At 39.6% G+C, this 25,010-nt stretch overlaps 1 protein-coding gene across 1 annotated transcript; it reads left to right on the top strand.

The window, feature by feature from the left end:
- Positions 1–551: 551 nt before the first annotated feature.
- slitrk6 (SLIT and NTRK-like family, member 6) lies at positions 552–18,030 on the top strand. Its single transcript, XM_034864750.1, has 2 exons — positions 552–1,121; positions 14,030–18,030. The coding sequence occupies exon 2, from the start codon at positions 14,045–14,047 to the stop codon at positions 16,580–16,582; it is 2,538 nt and encodes an 845-aa protein (XP_034720641.1). The 5' UTR covers positions 552–1,121; positions 14,030–14,044; the 3' UTR covers positions 16,583–18,030.
- Positions 18,031–25,010: the final 6,980 nt, after the last annotated feature.

Below are 25,010 nucleotides of genomic sequence, written 5' to 3'. Positions count from 1 at the left end.
AATTTAGTATACTTTTGTGATTATTGTAAATTGATCAATTTAAGAGAGTGTTTCTTAGCTAAATAGATATGTGATTTGATCAGTACATGCCTAAAATATATACTACATTTAATCTTTTAGGCAAGGTGCTGCAGCTAGGCTATTTAAAGCCCATCTATGCAAGTTTTTCCTTTTCCTTGGAAGCTATAGTAAGAACCTCCAAGAGGAGGAGCCCTGTATGACTGCTACAGAGCTTCCCCACAAGTGTGAAGCATGACCAGATATAGACATGGAAATACCGGAAGTTGGGTGGTGTTCCCTGCTATATACATTCCTGGAATTTAGTTAGGAGAGAGATGAAACCGATTTTTTTTCTCAATCATTAAATATGGAGATACATTATATACGTGGCTATGTTTCGTCTATAATGGCTTATGCTTATTTGGGAAATAGTGTAAAATTGACCACCATAGTGATATAAAAAAATCAATAAATTGTCCGTATATTTTTTGGCTTTTCTTGTGAAAGGCACCACCAGAAATGCTTCTATATATCGTGCCTGACTTGACGCATATTCTCGTGTCTGTAGTCCACCTATACAGCATGCAAATTACGGAGAGACTCCAAAATAGCGCAGATTGGTTAACTACACAGAGCGCGCTGCGCGGCGCGAGAGCAGGACATGGTTAGCGCTTTCATCATTTATAGTGGACTGTAAAAGAAGAAAGAAGTATTATTCAATCACAACAGTGTTAGGCTTTCGTGGTTCGAACTTGCAACTTAATCCTAATTAAGTGTGGGGAGGCTGGCTGGCTGGCTGCGGGAGGAAGAGGAGGGCGACACTCAATCATCCCGGGACCGGAGTGAAACCTCACCGCGAGCTCCTCGCGCAAAGGAATAATTAGTAGCCCTTGTGTGACAGCCTTGTCAGACTGAAGAAAGACTGTGGAGCAGAGAGGACAAGTGTGGACTGACGGACCCTGTGAAGTTTTTTCGTGTGTCAGCTTGTTTTTAAGCACCGGGGAGAAATTGTTGTGGAGGTTTGCACCTCTCCAATGCGTCGGTTCCCCGAATAGGCTACTGATGGACTGAGCACGGTGACATTTGGAATAACCTTCCCCTGTTTCAATCACTTTTAGACGGTAAGCCACGAATCCCAGTCACTTGACGTATTTTATGTACATATATCTTAAAACGTTTCAATGTAATGTGCTTTTACTTTTTGGTGTCCAGGTGGGCTTTACGGAAGCTGTCCTTCTGCTGTGTTATGAAATAGCCTAGGTAGCAAGGAATCCAGGTGTCAATCATGGGCAGGTTCCAACTAGCTCCAGTATGTTACACAGCAGCGTCCCACACCATAATAAAGCACTATGAAATGCACAGGGCTGTAAGTGGACCGACGTTTACAGAAAACATACTATAGCATAGTTTGAAAAGGAGAGAAGGTGCTGCACAAATGTGTCTGGGCTTGACAGGAAGGTAGCCATGAGTACCTCCAGCACACCTGGCTATGTGCCACACGCTACTGTATCCTACGGCACTGTGCAGGCGGATGGTAATCAAGACTGGCGCCGTGCATATACACTTCTTTTCCTTACCTACCTAATGAAAATCCATGGAGCCTTAAGTGGCTCTATTTTTCTTTGCGGCATTATACCTCTGCTTAAGTACATAATCTAAGGCCCAAAAGTTATTATTCTATGGTTCTTTATTTGTGTAATTTAGCCATAGCTAGTATTGACGTATGGATATATATATAATTACTGTCAGTGGCTTGTTAATGGGGACTGCATCATGACTTCTAACGGACCTCAGCCAATCAGAGAGGAGCGTTTTATTAGAAACATTGTGTCTGTTAATATCATTTAAACTCATTAGGCGTTATACAGCACTGTGAACATGACGCATACATCCCTGGCCATATTCACGATTGATGAAAGACACTGCACTCAAGCTTAATTTTTCTTTTATGTGATGATGAGAAGTGCAAATTGATGAAAGGAAGACGTGACTAATAAGCCATAAATTGTAAATTGCATGATAGAGTTTCGGTCCCAACTTTGTGCTTGGATAAATCATTGGTGCATAATGTAATAGCTTAGTTATAAGCGCCCCATGACATACCTGTATGAACTGCTTGAGCTTAATGTTGTTTTCCCCAATATTCTGTTGTTGATAATAAGTCTTTGGATTTTTTGAATCAATGCATTTCTCCTGCTTTAAAGGACCAATGGCTCAATACCAATCATCAAACATTGATCAGACCCCTATTGAACAAATGGCTTGCAATGAAGGGATACACAAATGTGTGTTTGAATCGGTGTTGTTGTACTCTGTGAAACGGGCAAATGAAAACTGGTCTGACAAGTGAGAGTGGTCTGCAGTTTTAAGAGAATGAGCTGAGGGGATAGAGCAGGGAAAGGGGGCATTGACAAACTTTATTAAAGTACAATACTTTCAGTCAGAGTGAGCCTGCAGATATATTGGAGAGCTTCTGCCTCTTCATGACACGGAGAGAGTAGGCAGCGCGAGCCCACAGAATATTGAATCAGTCAAAAAAAAAAAGAGCTGGAACAAGGGGCAAGGGAGTTGAACTATCCCTTACCTCTTGAGTGGGCGGATGTCATAATTATCATTTCTCCAGGTTTGCGATGGAGGGGCCGCGGGCGCTGGCAGAATGTCTGCAGATATGTGGGTGTAGTGGTGGTGTCGACCCTGTAGGGCAAGCCACATCACTTCCAATACAGAAGAGAAAGGGACAAGTCCCACCATAATTGGTGCCTGAGAACACTGCAGGGCGCTCCGGGGAAGTTGATGGACGGTCAGACCTTGTACATAAACAAGGCAGGGAGACGTGCACGGGCACAAAAACACACACTCGCACGCATGCACGCCAAAGCAATAGAGCGCACGGGGCTCTAATCTGGTATCCCATGTCAGGCTGAAATTAAACAACCCCTAGCTGGACGCAACAAGTCTCACTTTCTCGGATTCGCCGTCTTAGTCTCCCTCTCATTCTGTGTTCCAGCCCCCAAGCAAAAGCAGCCTGACTAAGTATTATGATGCATGCAACTGTTGGTCGGGGGTCTCCAAGTGTAAAAAAGGGCTGCTCAGCCAGTTCATTGGCATTATCTGCTTAATGAGTTGCATGAAGGTGTGGCTTGTTTTATATTTGAGTAAATTAGCAGGTAGGACTCATTCTTTGAAAAACACTCCTGTAATGGCTTCCTGTGTAGTTGTCAGACATGGTATTTGAATTGTTTTGAATGATAGTTTTGAATAAAGTTATTCTATTTAGTGTTATTAAAACTAGGTCTTTCCTGTTTGTGCTTACTCACTCCTCGAGGGTGTTATCTCAAAACACCTGGAAGAAAACAGCTTCTTATACTGAAAAGCCCTTCTTGGAACACCTCCTGTTCGACGTACACTATACTGTATACTGTAGGAGGTGGAAGCTTCAGGCCAGTGGCTCTCTTATTGCAGTCTGTCAAGTAGATATAGTCCTTCTGGGCTCCAGATTAGATTGTTCAACTCGGAGCACTGGTGTTCCTTACTTTCATATGTGAGGAGCCTCCGTCCAAATATAGGAACAGCATTTACAATGTTTTTTAAAACAACATATGCATGATTTTTCTTTAAAAGTTGCGATACAGATAAATGTTTTTAAAGGCACATTTTACAGAAATGGTGAACACAACGCAACTCAGTTTTGACGTCTTCTTAAAAAGAAAAAGACATCCCTGACAGGTGCTGAGCCTATCCATCTGCCATCGGTCGGCCTGTCTTGCTGAATGTGTTATTGGAAAATTTGCCATTTGGAAAGTGGTACATTAAATATGATGGGCTGTGGTAAGTGTTCTGATGAAATGCTCAGTGAGAAGATTATTTAGGACAATAAACAGCCTGTGTTTGAAATGCAACACTCCCTTCTCTTGCGTCAATGTCACGTGTGATATGCACACATGGCTTACCCCAGACGTGTGGTATGTGCTGTGTTGTCTGTAAATGCTTTCAGTTTATGTTAGGATTCTAATCATTTTAAGGTGCGTGCCAGTAATCCATCCCAAATACAAACAGGGGATTAAAAGGGTGAGACTTTTTAAAATTGAACTTCAAAGCTTTGAAACAGGTTTAAACAGGAGCTTTAGAATGCCATCCAGCTTCTCTAACTGACCGCTGTGGCATTCCTGCTTAATTGGTCGTGAAAGGTCTTGTTTTTAGGGAGACGATGCAGGTCAGCTCTGGTCTCTGCCGTTGTCAAGTCATAAGACACTCAATTAACTCAGCCACTGTACCTGATCTAAAAAAAAAAAACACGTTACCTTGAATAAAATCTGTGTTAAAGCTGTTCCTTTAGGTGCACTCTAGTCACTTATTAAACCTACAAGTAAAAATTATGCCTTTATCTAGGGGGGTTGTTTTTAATCTCATTTGCCGCACCTGTTTTGTGAAAGTTAAGTAGTGTAGATATCAATGCACATATTTGGTAATTAAAAAATCCGGTATTCCAGTATTATGGCCAATGTATTTTAAAAAATATATTCAGAAATGTGTATCAAAACAAAAAGATTTCCCTAACATTAGTTATTTGTAGTTATTTATGAATTCTCACTAAAATTACATGATAATACAGATAAAAAATCAACATGTTTGTTTCATAACAGAGCAGAGGGATATCCAAATATCTTAACGTTCTGATAAAGAAAATGTATGAAAATACAAACTTGAGGTATGAAACTTAAAGCGGTCTGGCTCTAACCTTTGTATGGGTTATGCATTACTTGTACAGACTTGACATCCATTCTTCTATCTTCTAACCAGCATATCTTGCTGAGGGACATAGAGGAGCTATGTCCCAGTCCTCTGTGAAATATTTTCTAACCATCAACCCAAACGCTCCGTCTGCACTTTCTGATACTGGCAGTTCCAGCCAGTCTTGTTATTTCCATTTGTCATACATAGGCTGGCTTTTTATAGTTTGTGCATCAGTCTGCTCCGGGTGTCATCTGAGTGGAGGTTTGTTCCACAGGCTGTGCAACATAAAGCAACTTAAAAAGATCCCTTTTAAAGCACAGTACTAAATCGTAGAGGGTGTAGTGATGAAACCGGGGAGGGTAGTCTGGCAATCACCAGACCAAGCCAAGCTCAATAGATTTGAGATTGAGTATTGGTCTGGGGAGTTTGCTCTACATTTTTCTGCAAGAGAGGCGTGGCATAGTTTAATTGACTCTGTACTCAATTGGATAGTCCTTCAACCAATTAGACCAACGATCTGGATGACGTACTTCGCAGAGCGAGCTTTTACCAAAGCCAGTCAGCAGTTCCTTTGTCTGGAATTATTCCAGGGAACGTTTCTGTAATAAAAACGCTGCAAACTGTGATTTTCAATGAAAGGTAAAGCTTGCCAGTGGGGATTTCCCAAACAGTAAGAGGCTGTGTTAATTGTCTCTCCTGTTGACTTTTTCATCACCTTACAAGCTAAGGGAACATTAAATATAAGACTTTGCTAGGTAAACTGAAAGCTAATCAACAGTGCTTAAAGTCTGGGAAGCATTCTTTTGTTTAGGATATTGTTTTGCTATTACTTTCATTCTTCTCATGGACGTGCATGAGCTCAACACTCTTAAATATATCAACTCTATTAAAATTCCAAAATGTGAAGCTTCTTGCCAAAATGTGCAGAATCACTTATGACAGTAAGAGCACTGAAGATGACACTGTAACCATCAGTAAAATACAAAAAAGCATATTCCACAAATACCATGCACAATTTCTTTGTTTAAATTCAAAATATTCTCTTCTTGACTAAAACCAAATGCCATTCATCTGGTACTAATGAATACATCCACTGGCAGATGTGGTCATAAAAAAGGCTTACTGTATGACTTTACAGTACTTTTTAGTAATTAGTTTATAATAATTTGTAAAGGGTTCTGTATTTTTACAATTCAATCACAATTTTTTGTATTGGTTAGTTATAAAAATGGAAGAAAAAAGGTCTGTTCACAAAATTACACACACAACGACACAGAATTTCCCTTCGGGGATCAATAAAGTATTTTTGATTCTACTTCTGATTCTGACAACATAAGCCATAGTTTAATTAACTTCGGCTGTCCAGCCACTACATGATGTTGAAGGTGGTGCCCTTTATGTTGTTGTAAAGTATGACGCCTTTGAGTCTGAAGTTTGCGTATCAGACAGCAGATCTAAGCCTAATTATGGAGTGAATCATAAGCCTGACATTACCGTTACCCCACAGCCTTTTTTTACAGAAGATCGATACTTATTTTAAATGGCCAATTCAAACGGATGAGAACAGATAAAGACAAAGACACTCCGGACGATTATGGAGGACACCATAACTTAAAGTTGCACATGAAATCCAATCGATATTTAACAGCTATTTAACTCAACTATACACAATCAATAATTACTACTAAATAATATGACAGTCAATAATCAAGAGCAACAATGTATGTACAGTATATGTATGTATATATATATATATATATATATATATATATATATAAATAAAAATGTGTGTGTGAATGTGAATTTATGTACAATGTATCCCTTAAGGGACAATAATGTAAACAGATTACGTACATATTTTTGCCGCAGATGTCTTTCCTTACAAAATGTACCTTCATGCCACAATACACTGGCGTAATCTCCATGCTCATTTCTGGAGAACTAATTACTGCGCATTAGTTAAACAGACCATTTGAAATGCAAGCCTGCTAAATCACGCTTGCTAGGGGAGCAGGACCACCCCCCTCCCCTTCCCCTTCCTGTGCGGTCTTTGTGATTCTATTATTAGTTCTATCATGCATTTGTTCGCTATCAGAAATAAAGGCCCACCAGCTGTGGACAATAAAAGAACAGGATTTTCAGTAAACAATGTATTGGTTAATTCCATGTGGATGCATGAGGTTTCTATGTGTGAAGCAGTTCAGTATATGATGCCTTGCTGCTTATATCTTGCCATATGATCTGCTGCCAGCTGTTAGAACTGCTGGATGACATGCAAAAGCACACAGCTGATGTAGGTTTCTAACAGCCCACTGATGACGATTCTAAAGATGCAACCCTTGTAGCAGGAAATAGAGCACGCGGCATGATTCTTGCTTCCCTGGTCGAGACCAAGGCCGTTTCTGCAGCAGCACAGCCAAGAGATGCTTTGTTTCTGCATGATAGAGCAGTTGGTGGAGGAACTATGGGTTACTACAGCTAATAGTTTAAAGACACACCAGTTTGGTCCAGTTGGTCTGCTGGACACGATAGTATTTTGAAGTAATATAGTAAAATAGAGTTTCCTCAAGCTGCAAGTGGTGATCAATGTGTATTGAAATTGTGTATAACTCCACAATACCCCCGTGGTAAGAGGAGGGATGCGTATCGTTTAAAAGTAATGTCATTACCAATGATTGTACTCTTAAAGTGCTGCTGATACTCTACTTCATTCAATACCCATCATGTGTATGGAAGCAGTCATTTGTGAGAAATCCTGCTGTAATAGTTGGCAAAAAAGGATTGTGATGATTGGCTGTGAGCAGAACCATACAAACTGTCATTGTTTTCTATTACAAAAATAATCTAAATAATTATTTTTTGACCGGAGAGGTTTAAATATACCTGTTTTTTTATTTTGGTAGAGACCATAAAGATATTGAGCACAGATAGGTTGCTTCCTACAAAAGTTGCACTAATGACACAAATAATAGTCAGTTAAAGAGCGGTTTTCACCTGCTTAGAATTCACCACCATAGGGTTTGGTCCATGTTACCTAGTACAGATTACATTAACATGTTGGACATGTAGATGATGCGCCAGTATAGTATATACTATGTATGTGGTTCATTCAGGGAACCTTAGAATTAAAATGGACTCCTTTAACCTCCCTGTTGTCAAGATCCATAAATCACTATAACTGCAGGTAGCCTGTCAATGAGGAGGACTGAGGTCATAAATTGTTTTGAAATGAGGTGGTTGTGAAAACCAAGAAAATTCTGAAGGATCCAGATATGCACTCAATATTTTTTAAAACACACACATATAGTGACATTTTTTTTATTCTTGATGAAGTTGGGAGAATGGCTTTATCTGTTGGGTGTCACAAGGGATAACAAGCTTTTCATATTTCACATAAAGTTTCCTCACGCTACAGAAAAAAGAATTAGGCTCCTGCCTTGTGGGCTATTTGTAGCTCTAGCATGCTTTTCTTACTTTGACAGTGACGAGGACAGAACATGACAAGAGCAGTGTTCATATTATCTAAAAATAATGCTCTAAACTATCAACTGGATAGGGTGCACGGTGCATATCTAGGTTCACATTGTGTTGTTACATATTGTGTCTATATTGTGTCAATTCACTGCCAATGGATGTGCTTTTCAGTTGGCAAACATTTTTTTCAAATACTTTTAATTATTGTTTCTCTCATAAAGTGTTACCTTTATTTGATTTATGGAAACAATCTTGCATTATAACAGAACCTAAAAACAAAGCCTAAGACCAGTGGCTCTAACCTCCATAGCTATGAAAGTATGTGAGAAATCGTGTTGAATAGTCCAAAGCCCCATGTGGAGCAGTATCTTAACCCCTGGTAATTTGCTTATTAGAAAGGGAGAGGGGCAGAGGATGCTTTTGTCTGTAAATTGGACGGTGTCTATGCTCATCTGGCTGTAGGCTGACAGTGTGTGAGAATTACAACCACACATCCTTGTAAATAAGCTTTTGATGATGAAGGTTCAAGGTGTTTTTATCTCTTTCATTCTAAATTTATTAAAAAACAGGTCTTAATTTGTTAAGCCAAACTCAAAAGGTAAGTCAGACAATATCATATACAAACACAGGTTTGCCTCAGGGAACTGTTTTATCAGCTTTTTTTTTTACAATTTACACGGCAGACTACTGTCAACAGCAGGCAAGCTGTCAAGTTAAATTTGCTGATGATACAGCGCTCATCAGGTTAATCAAAATGATGACTATAGCTACTATCAAAATGAGATAAAAGCCTTTGATTATTGCGATACACATTTCCTGGAACTCAACGTTTAGAAAACTAAATAATTAGTCATAGATTACTGGAGAAATAAGATCACAGCTGAGGCAGTGGAAATCAAAAGGGGTAGAAATAGAGTGAACACATGCAAGTATTTGGGCATTGTTTTTAATGACAGACCTACATGGTCTACTGTATAAGGAAGTTGCAATCCTTCCCGTCGTATGTAGTGTTTGGAGTTACTATGTGGTGGGGTGGGAGGGAATGCTGGGGTACCTGAGAAGGCCAGGGTTCATAGAGTGACTAAAAGGGCTGGGAAAGTGGGAATACAGTGGATCAGGTATATGACAATAGTCTGGTAAAAATGACACAGAAAACAATGAGGGACCGGGTCACCCGCTCCATGATTATTTGACTGTCAGGTTATGTAGCGTAGTGATAGGCTAAGACCTCCTGTGACACGAACTACGCGGTATGCTTTCTCATTTATACCTCAGACTATCAGACAGCACAACAAGCACTTTAAACATACATTTTACAAGTGTTTACATTACTGTATTCATGTATAGTATTGTACTGTATAGTGTATTTATTGTATTGTATTTATGCTCTACATATGGGTATTTTCATGGATGAGCTGACTTGAATGAATCATGTTTGGAAGATGAGAATACCTGTTTCTGAAATGCTCCAACCGCTTGGTGCATGAAGCATGCAAAATCAATAAAAAGCAAGGTTACATGTGCTTGGTGCTTTTCAGTACATCTATGACATGCTCAGTGTGACCCCTGGTTTTCCAAACGTACAGTGAATACCATTGTCTTCAATGAATTGTGTCCAACTCGGAATGTGAGCGTTCCTATTGAAAACAGGATAGACCGGATAGAACAATATTTTGCAACATATGGTTCTCAGTATCAACATAATTGTGATTTTTAGAATCTTGATGTTGCTGTGCGTTGGACTCACCAGCAAAACCTATGGCAATATATGTAGCTCCATTGCTTATTCACTTTACATAGACGGATAGATCTAATGTCTCAAGCTTAATTATGGATGTTGGCGGTACACTGGTAGAGTACCAAGAAAGAAAATAAAGTAGAAAAGAATAATGAAGTTGGTCATGTAGTATGGTGCGGCATCATGGAGCCAGGGTCGGGAACCAAACTTTCTTCCCTTTATGTTGGCTGCTTTACTGAAGTGTTCATGAGCAAAGTCTTTACTAGCAACAGCTCTGCTGTCTTGTAGCTAATCCTTCCTGTGATTGACGTAAAAGACAAAAGGATGGAGCAATTAAGTCTAAAACATGAACTTGAACATCATTGTCAGTGATGTACACAGCATTGTTACGCCACTGCGTGTGATATTCTGCAGCTGAGTCTGTTGGATGTTGATATCAGCCATCGTCTTAGCAACAGTGGGTATCTTATGTGCATTGATCATCCGTTAATATAATTAAATCTGATCGTCATGAAAAAACAGCAGTGGCTTAGAGCATTCTGTGGCCATATAAACGTGTATTCATCACTTATCTTTGTGAGGGCTGCTAGGAACCCACATAAAAGCCTTTTGCTGTGGCATGATTATTATTATTATTATATCCATGAGGAGGCATTGGACTTGTATGATATTATGGAGTACTTCACTGCACTGGAACAATATAGCTTGCTTGAATAAAGTGTAAACATGCTATTTATGGTTCTGTAAGTGACCATAGCCTAATGGTGTACATTAAAGTGCCTGTAGGAAGCCTCAATGTGTGAGAAATATTCCATCAACAGATTTTCTTCTCCACTTTCCTTCCTCAGCTCTGTACTTTTTTTTTCTTTCTAACTTATATCATTTGATGTCGGACAATGAGTTGGCTTCCCACATGCAGGAGGGGAGTTCTCATAGGGCTTCAGTAAATCTTTAATTGAATTGTCTGAACAGCAAGAGATGCACATTTGAATTTTGAAAAAGAGAGCAGCACCGGAAGAGCGTTTCATCTCTCGTGCCCGTCACGCTGAGTTCCATGCAACATTGATTACCTGGAAAAGGGATCAGTTAGAGAAGTCTGTTTGAAATACAGAAGAAAAAGTGCACTATGCTAATCTTTTCCATATCTGCCCTCTACAGTGTTATCATGCAGTATGCGATAGCATCTTTTAATAATCTGTTTCATTTCACATTGTCTTACGAGCCATCAGGGTCACAGAGGTGAGCGCCTTGGATACCATGACCACCGCCAGACTTATAATACAGATACAAATACAGATAACTAATGTAAATGAAAATGGGCAAATCTATTCTCGGAGGATATGTTGTGTGGCCATTTTCTGAATGTTATCACTAAATAATGCATATTTAATAGGTTTGACAAATTAGATTTGTGCGTTTCCTTATAATTCACCATGTTGTTTTCCATTGATAAACAAGGATAATTGGAGCTCATAGACAATATCTCCCCATTTTCTGCCTATTGGTTTAAGATGATTTCTTTTGTGATTTCAAAGAGGCTTTACAAATCAGGGAGATATCAATGCCTGCACGTTTTGGGCCAGTGGGAGTTCATGCAAGTGGGATTTCACGCATCTTTTTCTGCATTTTATGTCAGAATTTGTCTATTTCCAAAAATGTTCTAAGCAATAAGATAACATTAACATTAACAATAATATCACATTTTCCTCCGTTCAAGGTCTTTATCTTGAGTATCTGTAAATTGAATATCACTAACAAACTAACTGTAAAATATATGAAGATGACGTGAAAGGTTTACTCCTACTACTACTACTACTGCTACTACCACTAAAAATCGGTTATAGTTGAACAGCGTAAGCTGAAATAATTTTCACATTCTTCCTTTCCTGTTTTGCTAAATGATTTACAATGAGTTACTTGTCATTTAGAAAGATTTTTGTAAAGGCGGATCTCCCTGTTGTTATCATATTGATGTGCAGGCCAACTCCGAGCACTGGATATCCCTGGAGGCAGGAACATGCAACTAATTATTTTGCTGGTGTATGCTTTCCGATGTTGTGGTGATTCCCTGTAGAAATAAGTAAATGGGATTATTATTAACTATTTTAGTTTGTGAACTTTTATTTAAGTCGGTAGGTACATTGTTAGTTATATATATATATAAAGATTTTTGTATTTATTTTTCTTTTGTGAAGGGGTGTGTTTTAAGTGTTTTTTTATTTCCTTAGATAGTATTGTGTATTCTCTGTAATATTTTGTGAAGTGAGAGTCTAGATCTGCTGTGGCTGAAAAGTTTAGGGTGACCTTGGGGTTTTTTTCAGAATACATCAAATATGGTGGAGATAGTGCTGTCTTGGTTTCATCAATAGTTTTCACTTCAGCCAACATCACAAACATGTATTGAGGCATTTTGAAATGGGCAAAAAAAGGTCAAAAAGAAAGAAGAAGCATGAGTGAAGTTAGAATTGAAGAGAATCTTTCAAATTCAGCTTTTGTAGGTGGAGACGAGAGCTCTGTTGAGGGGTTTGGTGGGCTCCTTGGACACTGTGTGTGTCGGGTTGGAAAAACTTTAATCCAAACTAAGGACAACAATCTGATAAATCTTTTAATATTTGAAGTCAGGCTGTAGCAAGTATTTCAATTAATATACATTGAGGTACAAAGGATAGATTTGCATTCTGTATGTGTTTTCCTGGAATTCCTTATTCCACTGCCTGCCTTTAGGCCACAGGCAATTGCAAACACCACCAGGAATGTGCTCTAAATCTCACTGAATGTTTGGGAAGTTCTTTTTGAAAGTTATGTCAAAAGAAAGTTGAGCACCATTTATAGAAGTGTCATGAGTCAGAGGTTTCAGTCTCTGACACACTGCTCTGCACATATATTGACTGAGCTAGGCATGCCTAGTCTTGTTAGAATTAAGATTTCCAGAAGCTACTTTATCTCTTTAAATAATTCTGTTAGGGAATAGTGGATAGGGATCCTTTATTATGGGAAGATGTATATACTTGTCCACCAATCCCCTAAGAGTGATCTAGCCTTTGATCTATTGTGATCTTAGTCAAATGAGGCCTCTCATCATTAAAATCACATTTCTTCCGCATCGCCTCTTACAATAAATCCTGCTTATAATGAAGTTTGAATTATCTTCAAAAGAGCTTGCTTGTGTGGATTAACAGTGGAATACCACTCAATCAGAATAACAGTATCAGAAATCAGATTGAGGATTCATTGAATAGGTGTGGTTTGTGAATAGTTCACCTTCAGTCCAGTCGAGTGAGAGTTAATTGGTTAAACTATAAAGGCAGGACTATTCATTTTTCAGTTCTTTATTTGAAATGGCTAAATGTTGCCTTGATATGGACTGCATTTTCTCCTGCCTTCCTATGACTCACTTTGTTTAAATGAGTCTGAATATAAAGGGCAAAAAAATCAGTGAAATGAGAAAGTCATTTCTTTAAATGTACCATTATCCCAGTGTGAGTCACTGGAAAGAGATGCTGTCTTACTGTCATCGCTCACCCTGTGAAATGCATTAAGTCATTGGTAACGCATTGTCCGGGTAGATACTGTGAAATCTGATGATATTAATATAAAATAATAGGATTCTCATTAGCTGCTTCACTTGGTTAACTTCCATTCCTCAAGTCCACCCAGGACACAACATTGCTCACTCGTATAAAGACCACATATAGATAATTTTATGAAGATACATTAAGATAAAGTGGTATTTTTACAAAATTAAAGGAGGGTAGAATAGTTGGCTTGTAGACACTGTTTGGCATTTTTACAATATTACAACATTACTCTATTGTCCTAGATAAGTGTGACTCCCGTCATGCATTTGATGCACCCATGAATGTAATTTTATGCTGTTACACTTTGACACATATAACAACCAAAGGTCATGTATTGTAACACATGGAACTTATATGACATTTGGATCACTGGGACTGAATATCATTTCACAGTGTCATACATTTAATCTGTGTAAAACTGCATGACTTGTAAAACAATGTACACTTAATGATTTATTTTCCTCTCCCCATCCCTTCTACCTATGCTTCTACCTTGTCTTTACAGATATCTCAGACCGAAATGCTGCCCTGCATCGTTTTCATCGGCTTGTTTCTCACCGCGGCCCGATCCCAAGACATCCAACCCTCGCAGGCATCATCCTCTATAAGTGAGTCTTGTGACTCCTTGTGCTCCTGTGAGGAAAAAGATGGCATTCTTTATCTCAACTGTGAGCAGAGAAACATCAGCAAAATCTCCCAAATCAAAGTCCCATCAGGTGTGCCCTTCCATCTGAACCTTTACAAAAATGACTTAGTTGAGCTCCGCACCGAGGAAATGGAAGGGCTTAAAAATGCCCTTTCACTGCACATTGGGGGTAATAGCATTCAAGAGCTGGAACCAGGGGTCTTTAGCACTCTCGGTTCACTGAAAAAGCTACATATAAATAGCAATTTCCTCATCACTCTGAAAGAGGACACTTTTCAAGGCCTGGTGAATTTGGAGTTTCTCCAAGCTGACACAAATTTCATTCGGGTCATCGAGCCCGGGGCCTTCAACAAACTGATCCGCCTCAAGGTCCTCATCCTCAATGATAATTCCATCGAGTTTTTACCCAACAACATTTTCCGGTTTGTGCCCCTCACCCACCTAGACTTACGTGGCAACAAGCTCCAGACGTTGCCTTATGTCGGATTTTTGGAGCACATAGGACGGATAATGGAACTTCTCCTGGAAGACAATGACTGGGTCTGTGACTGTGATATTTTGCATCTAAAAATCTGGATGGAGAACATGAGGGCCCAGTCAGCAATCGGGGATGTGGTCTGCAGCACACCACATCACCTTAAGGGGACCATTCTGGCTAAAGTCAAACGGGATGTTCTATGCCCTTCCCATGCAGATATTAACCTGGAGGAGCCATCAAAGTCACTGGATATGGTTGTTACTCCCTCATCTAAAGTGTCTCAGAGTCCCAAGTTGATCGACGCCAAAGATGATGCAAAGGTACCGACACCGTCTCACATTCCCGGCAGTCCTTGTGTGGAGCACTGTTCTTGTCACAATCACCCTGTGGCTGGGTTTTTGATGCATTGTCAAGACAGAGGAATTCAAAAGGTATCAGATATCGGAATACTCCAGCAAAGCCCTACTAAACTGGTCATGACAGGAAACATGATTCAGAAACTCTTGAAGTATGATTTTGTTACATATGATAGTTTAGAATTGCTCAACTTGGCAAACAATAGAATTGATTACATTGATAACGAAACTTTCCTCAGCTTGGGCAGTTTAAAAAAACTGTATTTGAATGGCAACAGAATTGAAAAACTGTTTTCCACAATGTTCGTGGGTCTCCACAACCTTGAATACCTGTATCTGGAATACAACCTTATCAAAGAGATCTCTCCAGGCACATTTAATCCCCTGCCAAACCTGAAACTGTTGTCAATAAACAACAACTTGCTCAGCTCTCTTCCAGCCCAGATATTCCGCAATGTGCCCCTCACCAAATTAAACCTGAGGAAAAATCTACTTATGCACCTGCCTGTAAGCAACGTGCTTGATCAACTCGACTCTCTGGAGCAGATTTATTTAGAGGACAACCCCTGGGACTGCAGCTGTGACTTGCTCAGCCTCAAACAATGGGTGGAGAAACTCAGAAAGGAGACAGTGGTGGGCTCCATTTTGTGTCACACACCAAAGAAAGTGATGCAGGCTGAACTCCGAAGCCTCCGTCATGAGATGCTCTGTGCCGGGTTAGGGACCTACCACCCTATGTCCCCAGGTTCGGAGGAAAGCGTGACAGCCACTCTTGGGCCTGACAGCCCTGACAAAGGTTTGTTTAGCTCACTCACGAACACTGTTCCACTCTCTGTGCTCATCCTAAGCCTTCTTATGTTTGTCCTCATGATTATATTCTGCTCAGCCGGATTGGTGGTGTTTGTGGTGCACCGGAGGCGCAGAAGGGCAAAGAAAAAAGCAGCAGAGGAGCAGCCCAGAGAAAACAGCAGCAGTAGTCCCATTCACTTACATTACAGCATGTACGGGCAGAAAACTACACACCACACTCTGACACAAAGAACAGGTTCCGCCGCTCTGTACGAAGAGAGATCCCATAGTCCTATTGTGCAGATCTGTCGCAACCCCACCTACTGCTCCCAGCACAAGGAGCATGATGCAGATTTGGATTACGGCCTTGAGGAACCCATTGCCAAGCATCACGTCTGCAGGAGTATCATGGAGAAGGAGAACACGTCTCCACTCACAGGAAACCCCGGCTTAAAGTTCCGACCCGTGACTGGAGAGTGCCCCGCAGAGTTTGTCACTCTCGGGAACCCCAATTCCTTGTACAGGAACATCCTGGAGAGGGAAAAGGAGCTGCAGCAGCTTGGAATAACTGAGTACCTTAGGAAAAACATGCCCCAGCTTCAGTCTGCTGTAGACATGCAGGTCCCAGGGCACCAGGAAGAGCTAAAGCTAATGGAGACAATAATGTACTCAAGACCACGCAAGGTCATGCTTGAGCAAACTCAAAACGAGTACTTTGAACTTAAGGCTAACTTGCATACGGAGCCAGACTACTTGGAGGTTCTGGAGCATCAAACTGCATTTAACTGAGCTTAAGCAGAAGAACAATAAAACAATATACACTATATTATGTTTTCAACCAAGTGCCTTGTCCTCTTGGCCCTCCTGTACTTTCCACAGTGTGAAATATATATCATGGGCACATCACTTTAGGTTTAATTGTAGCACAGAATGTAACTGGTTTAGGCGGTGTTACCTTTGCCAGACATGCTATGTAGCTGGTGAAAGGTGGAGTTATTTTGGACAAATGTAACTTCAAGAAGATAAAGCAGTGTGTTGTGTGGGCCTAGGGTGAAACCCTCTTTTGAAATCCACTCAATCAGCTTTTGATGATTGATTGAATTTCCATGGCATACTGACACCGAATAAGTTGATCCCCATTGCTCACACACCCCCATCTGACCTCCTGATAGGATAAAGCAGATGCCTGGAAGGAAGTGAGTGAATTTCAATCACCACTTGACCCGGAGTTGCTGTTTAATCAGTCTATCCTGACTCTGGGTATGACCTGATTACACCCTGTGTCAACATAAGCCAGCCGGAACGCTGCAATCGTAATGCTCATTGTGCCGTAGAGTCAGCAAAATGCAAACTGTACATTGAAAAACCGTGATAGGAGCATGCTTCCGCTGCTATTTTCCTGTCAGTTATTTTGATCGATCCAACACACTGCACAGTTAGGGTCATAGGGTCCTTTTATTTATTTTTATACACACTAGTGACATTCTCATAAAGGATGATTTTATTTTGTCTCAATCAGTAAATACAGCACCTAAAGTACAGTATATTTAACACAACTGTAATATTGTAAAAATGCAATGCACTTATCAAATGCCATAAGATGGTGCATGACAATCAACGGAGTCCTGCTGAAACTTTTTTTTTTCTTCATGTCTGCAAGAAAAAAATGAGCCACAAATGTTTATGATCTTTCAGTGCACGTTTGTGTGCGCGAGTGAATGTGAGATTGTGTTTCATGTCATAATTGTATGTCTGACAATCCTCAAACAGCACTTAGGAACTTTGCTCCTTCCTTAATGCCAATTGGCTGATTTGGAAGTGTTTTGAACTCAATAGAGGCGGGGCATATTAACTTCCTAGCATATGAATGGTAACTGACGGGCAGCATCACCCAAAAGCTTGAGTTTACCATGCAGACAACCTGCCATCTGACTTCAGCCAACTTCTCTGTTTTCTCAGCTCATGTTAAAAGCAATGGACTGCTGGTGACTGACATTTGCAATTTGTGGACATTGTCAGAATTTACTCTCCCTTCATACTCATGAAAACATTCAACTTTGAAACAGTTCATGTAAGCACACACTCTGTAGCTTTTCTACTTAAGTAGATTTAATTATTTATTCTGTATATTTTGTACATACGTATGTTCCATTATATCTTTAGTTTTTGTGTGCCTAAAGTGCTGTACAGAATATAAACAGAAGCTGTAACTGATGAAATAAAAAGTTGCAATATTACATATATTTGGAACTGAATTTTTGGTTATCCGAAGTAACTCATTCAGACACCATTCATAAAGTTCCATTTCATAGATGCTGCACAATCCCAATCATGTGGAATTACTGTAGCCTCTCTGCAGTGCAAAGTCTGTTGACTAATTCGGCAGCCTGAGCTCCACCCAAAAGAATTACATTTGCTCTTAATGTGTTAAAGTGGTGTATATGCAATGTGCGTGCATGTACTTGTGTAAACACCGTTTGCTTGTTTTCCTGTTGCGTGAATAATTCATCCCCCCCACGATGGCTCAAACCTAGTCCTTAATCACACAACAATGGCTGCAGGGTTTTTCAGCAGCCTTGCTTTTTTGCATGACTTTCATTTCCTCCTGCTCTCTAGGGGAAACATAGGACCCTCTCTAATTCCTCCATTTCCCATCATAATTGATGTATCTGAAACTCCATTGCAAGAACACACACGTAACCTCGTCTGTTTAAAACACTCACACAGACACACGTGCAGTACTCTCATACAAATACTGATACACCACCAACATGAATACATGAATGTGTATATGTTTGTATGCAGACACACATCATTTAAGGGATGCAAACTTACAAAGGCAAATTGACTGTCAGAGACACACACACACACACACACACACACACACACACACACACACACACACACACACACACACACACACACACACACACACACACACACACACACAGCAGGGAAGATAAATTATCCTCTGTAGCTCTTGAGACTCATAAGCAATATTCCCCTCTAAAGGTGAGACATTAGCAAAGTGCATATCTGTGTTCAGAAAGATTCTTCACTTTAGGGACTGACTTCAAATAAATGGAATCACATCCGAACTACAGTTCACGAAGGCACCCAACTCGTAACAGAGCTACACGGTTGAATACACTTAAGAAGATAAGTATACATCCACAACTCAAAGAAAAAGGGAATAAAGTATATAACAATTGTCAAAAAACATGGCACAGCACTGGCAAAGAAAAAAAAAATTGAACAGAAAAAACTTTTCTAATATGTGTTTTGTAATTAAATACACATAGCAAGCTGCATGCATACAATTAAATAAATAGTTAAATTCACCTCCTATACTTGTTGATTTGATTCACCCTTGAGAATTATATGAATAGTTTTTAATTAAAGAAATCAAATATCTGAGAATAAGAATTGGGCTTAAAGAGATAAAATATCTTCAATCATTCAAGTTTGTCTATATTTATAGCATTTTGCACACCGTCTTTGTCTTTTGTGAACAGAGCGCGGCCTAGCTGCATGAATTTGCACAATGATGATGAAAAATTGTGTTACATTAGAGATAAGTACCTCTTATTTGGTATAGCTATGGAGACCTCGCTCTAATGACGATGGATGTTCATGTTTAGAGGCAGCTGCTGCAAAACTACCACTGATGTTCTTACTGTTACCACGTGCAATGCAATTATCTGGAAGCATGACCAATGGTGCTGATTGTACGCCTCATAAAAGGTGTAAAGGGAACCAATGGTGAAACAGACATAAATTACTTTGTTTATACACACATGCACACAAAGCACACAGGTAACAGAGACTTAAACAAAACACTGGTAACCCTCTGACTATTTACAATTCATGTTGAACCCCGCCTGAATTAGTTTTGCACCAGGCAACAATAATGTTGTGTTAATCAAAATCTTATTACAAAAACTCAGCGGTAAGGTCTTTTTACACATGAGCACTCAGTAACGGCACACAGATAATGCTTTTGACGCACCAAATAACACAGCGTATTATTGCCATTATAGCATGTGTTGCCTCCATTAATACAGGCACTAAAGTAGACTTATTGGAGGGTCCAAATGTGTCTCATTGTACTGCAGATGATCTATTAGCATTTCAGAGAACAGTCTGAAAAATCCATATGATCTCACCCTGTTATTATTTTATAAAATGGTCCTGTGAAAAATCAGTTGCATCGTCCCCCAACCACAAGTCATTAATATTCATATCTGCAACAAAAAAAAAGAACATCTCTTCTGTGCAACATTATTGATCCCTCGTATGCATCCAGGACTTTCACCAGGTTTTTTTGTGGTAAGCTGCAGTCAATTAATGTCTCACATTTTACGTTATTCAAGCTTCACCTCTTCCTTGCATTTAATTCCTCCTGACATTTAATGAAAAAAAAGAAAAGTGAGTGTTAGAAATGCAGAACAATAATGCTGTTGGATATGCTTGCTGGAGGATAGTATGTGGCAAGAGGTGAAAAGATGAAGGTCCAAAAGTGAAATAAGCTACTATTTTTCAGAGGTGGAAGGAGTGTTCAGAATCTGTGCTTAAGCAATATAATAACAGCAAGTCATGTTTAATTTTATTATTTTTGGGGGGCTTTATCACTTTATTAGTGACAGTGGATAGAGCGGATAAGGGGAGAGAGATGAGGGTTGACACGCAGCAAAGAGCCGCCGGTTGGATTTGAACTATTATCATATAAATACAATGTGTGGAGGTGGTCGTGGTCTGCAAACAGCTGCAGAGGAGAGAAGTGTGGGTGTAGCTCGTTAGAGCAGTGCCAGGTGAGTTCATTGTCTCAGCTGATTATTGTTCCTTAAATTACTCCCTCCCTTTATATGCCATAGCGAGATGGACATTTGGGCTACGTTAAGACGGGGCCAGCTTTTTTCATAAAGGGAAATTTCAACCTCTCAGTTTTCATAAAGGCACATCATGCACAGCTGTCCGTTTTCAGAAAAGTGTTCATTTACACGTAGCAGTGTAAATATCAACATAAATGTCAATGCCAACAAGAGCATGTCAAACTTGCAGGTGGTAGTGTAACGAGAAGCTCAAGCCCATGTTAGCCAATCAGAATCCCGAAAATAAAAACAACAGCAACAAATCACTTTCTCTCTCTCCTCCTCCTCACTTCCTTGGCTTCTAAACCTTGTTTAGGATTGTCTGTCTTGGCTTTGCTATGTGCTGAGGGTAGCGTAACCCATGGTGGCTGCCAGACATGCAATGAAAAAATATTGTTTTAATGTTAAAAAAGCAATCATTTAGTTTCACAATTAAACTTTCACAGAATGTAACACTAACAAACTAAGGGAATTTGATCATGTTTTAAAGATTTGTTCTTTTCTTCTCAACCAGGGCATTATTATATCTGGCATCCTTGGCTTTCCATGAGCTGCTGATTAAACTCAGTAGTGCATTACAAGTTGACTTGAGGCTCATTGAAATGCTCTCCTTTACATCATTCAATCCACCTGTGGTCACTTTAATTGATGGAGAATTTAGAATGAAATGCACATCCATCCATCAACCCTTCCATCCCATTTTCTATACTCACATCTTAGTCTCCAGGGTCATGACAGGGGTTTGAGCCAATCCCAGCATGCTCTACGGCAATGGAGAGCAGACGTGCCAGAAATGCACACGTTCATGTAAAGTGATACGGAAGATTGAACATGTCAGTGCAGCAACATTTGCATTAAAATTATAAAAATGTCAATTGATGTTGTTATGGCAAGTGTGCTGGCATGCATTCAATAGACACCATTGGCACAGAACACCTACGTAAACTCCTCACTTTAACAAAAATACGACTCAAATATGAATAAAAAAATCAAGCATATAAAAAACTCAAAGGGCATGTATTCAAGGCACTGCGACAGTAATCCATATCAAGTGTCCATAAACTGTGTACTACATTCAGGAGCTGACCATAAATAAAAAGAATCATGAGGGGTGACTTTGTCTGTCAGTACACCCCCACTTCCTGACTGAACTGTAGTCTGTTACTGAGCTTTTTACCCTTGGGGTGATATCCTATGATGCAGGCTTGCCAAGCAGAGCTGCTTGCTATGAAGCCATGGACATTGAACCTCTATCCTGTTGTTCGCTTGGCACACAGATTGAACAGCAAGCTGGTGACCCAGTTTTGTATCACAACATCAGAAGTATTTAGTCATGGGATGTACCGTGTTAAATCTGTTGTTGTGAGAGCTGCTTCTCAGGTATAGGGGACACAAACTGCTGTATGAAAATCCTCCCTCACATCAAACATTAAAAATATTTTTTAAAACATTTTCTTTTTTGTTGGTTGTAGATATTGTTTCATTGCAACTGTGTCACTTCATTTTTGATGCCAATGTGTTGCACTGATTAGAAGCAGAAACACCTGCTTCTCCACCAACCGTGAGCCTCAATAGATCAGCATGCAATGCAGCCTAAAGAGAGAATGTATGGTTTATTCTGGACATAAAAAAAAGTCTTACAAAGTTGTCAAAAATGCAATTGGTATTAATTTCAGTGCATGCAAATGTCACAGCTGGAAGTTGAGGGTTGTTCTCCGGAAAATGTAGGAAGTCACTGGACTACAAATTAATAAGGGTACACTGAGAGAAAGTAAATTGGACCACTCCATCACCAAATAACGCCTGGAATGTCCTAGATGATGATATATAACATTAAAACTATCTTAGGGATGATTTATCCCTTTATTGGAGTGTGTGCATCATTTTATGACATACAGTAAATAGTGGAGAGGAGTGGGACCAGGTAATAGAGGAAATGGATTGTGAGTGAGATGATAACCAATTGATGGATTACATTATGGGTAACATTGGTAAAGTAAAGGAACACATAGTTTAATTTGACCTGCTCACACAATTCTTCTTAATGCAACCGTGAACAATAACTCTTTCATGAAGCACAGGACTTTCAAAGAAAAGCCATCATATTGTTATTGGTCAAACCATCCTTATTGACCATAAAAGGGAATTACAATGAATTAGACAGACAACTGTACAAAAACCTCCATCTCCACATGTCCAATGACTGGCTGGATATAGTTCCAATTTAAATTGATATACAATTGAGCGGAAAATGCAAACATTTACAGGTGAAAGGAGTTGGACATGACCTTTATGATGTCTAGACATTGTGAAGCCAGCAATTGAGTTTCTGGACACATATGAGTTTAATGTAGCTCAACATCCGGATACCAGATGCCAGGATGTGTCACTCGGATGAGAACCAAGACTTCAAAGGAATGTTTGTGGATGATTATACTTGGATTCTCTTACATGTTTCATTTCATTTAGAAAGCCATGTGTTACATTTGATTTAAAACACAACGTTTTTTTCCCCATAGCATTAAACATGCATTACTAAATTAACAAATTAAAGTGGCTGCTCCCCCCCTGTTCAATTACTTCCCTTCGTAAATCTTATCCGCTGTTAAAAAATGCAAGAAACTAGTTTTTTGGTTTTTTTTTTCACTGTGTTTCCTTTGACTGATTTACAATAAAAGCCACCATGTTTTTTGTTAAATGCTTTTCAGTTGAACTAGTAGCAGAAGGAAATGTTGCTTAGCACGAACAAGAACACTGGATTATACATATGTATTCTTTCTTGTGAGTCCCTTAAGAGCATGAAGGCCGTTTAAAACATGCAAGCTAATGGCGGACTCCTACAGTAACAATGAAATGTACATATCTATGTACACATAGTGAGTTTGTTATTGAATATAATGCATTGAATGGCTATTGCAGACATTTCCTACCATAAATAGTGTATTGCTTGCTGCTACGCCGCACGGCTGGCTTGCTAGCTGAATGATGAGGAGACAGTGAGAGTCTCTCCATTTTAGTCCTGCATGGTCACTACATTAGTATACAAAATGTGGTTTTATTTAACTTAAGGAGTGCGACTTTCAATTGAACACTTCGCTAATTTGTTTTGTGTGTGGGCGTTTTATATATTTTATTAACAGTAGCCTGGCAACAAAAGCAACAAAACTTACTATGTGAAGATGTTTGCCAAATTCTGAAAAAAAATGACTATTTAAATCTTTTTTTTTGTTTTTCGAAAGTTTTTTTCAAGGGCCTTTAACATTGCACAGCTCCTCAGAAAGTATAATTTAATGTTGCTTCTCTCCTTTTTACCTTCAGGCAATCTGTGAAAATGTATACCTGAATTTGTTGTGAGTGTGCTTCAATCAATTACACAGCAGCTCTTTACTTTTCAGCTTGAGGTTTTTATTCCCACACAAGAGCATCAATGGCAGATGCTGAAAGTCTACGTATGTTAGCCACCTCAGCGTGCATGACTGCGGCAACTGTGTACCATTTTAAAACAACTATGACTACTATTATGCACATTAGGCAGAACAACATCTGAGCAGTGTTCAGATAGAAGGCAGCATCATGTGACAGACCACACATGACATCGTTCATATATAAAGGTATTGCCTATACAATATTGAAGAAACAAAGAAATGAATAAACTAACCAAGCTCAACGACCTTCATCCCAGAAGTGCTGCATTCCCTCGCCATGGATTCGATGAACAGAATTTCACAAGCGAAAAATAAGCCAAATCATGCAAATTTAACATGCATGCTGCATGTACGCACAACCATTAGGAAGTGAACTCTTTGTTCTGTCTGTCTGAAACACGGAGTGCGGATCATGGAGCGAGGTCTCCTGTGACATGCCCATCTGCAATGGGAATGAAGAGGAAGAGAGCCTCACCCTCCAAGACAGATATTCACAAGTTCAACTTGTTCTCCCTTCATCAGGACAAATATCCTCGTGATCGCGCTGCAGAAATATGAGATGGTAGCCCAAAGTGTTTCTAATAATATTACAAGCTAATGACCCATTTTGAAAAGTGCCTGTCCCGACCCACTTGGAACATTGAACAGGATCACTGATGGGCTTTCATGGCTCAAGAATACGTGCGGCACAAGCCATTTGTTTCTTGCTCCACTGACTGATGGTACAATTAAATGTTTCATAGTGTGCCAACATCAGTACTACCACTGCAGTAGATCCCAGCTATGTTCTGCCTCAAAGAGGTGTCATGAAAAGCACAAAGAGATGAGATGCAAGCCTAATTCCTATTTCCCTCTCTTTTTTGTTTCGTTATATTTTCTTGTGTTTGCATCATTATTTAACTTTATCTTACTTTATCCGTT

Source organism: Etheostoma cragini, chromosome 24 (genome assembly GCF_013103735.1).
Source record: "Etheostoma cragini isolate CJK2018 chromosome 24, CSU_Ecrag_1.0, whole genome shotgun sequence".
NCBI classification, from domain to species: Eukaryota; Metazoa; Chordata; class Actinopteri; order Perciformes; family Percidae; genus Etheostoma; species Etheostoma cragini.
Note: the sequence above shows the minus strand (reverse complement) of the source record. Positions and strands in the feature narration are given on the sequence as shown.

Bases quoted from the DNA above. Each gene is read 5' to 3' on its own strand.
- slitrk6 (XM_034864750.1), top strand. From the start codon at position 14,045: ATGCTGCCCTGCATCGTTTTCATCGGCTTGTTTCTCACCGCGGCCCGA.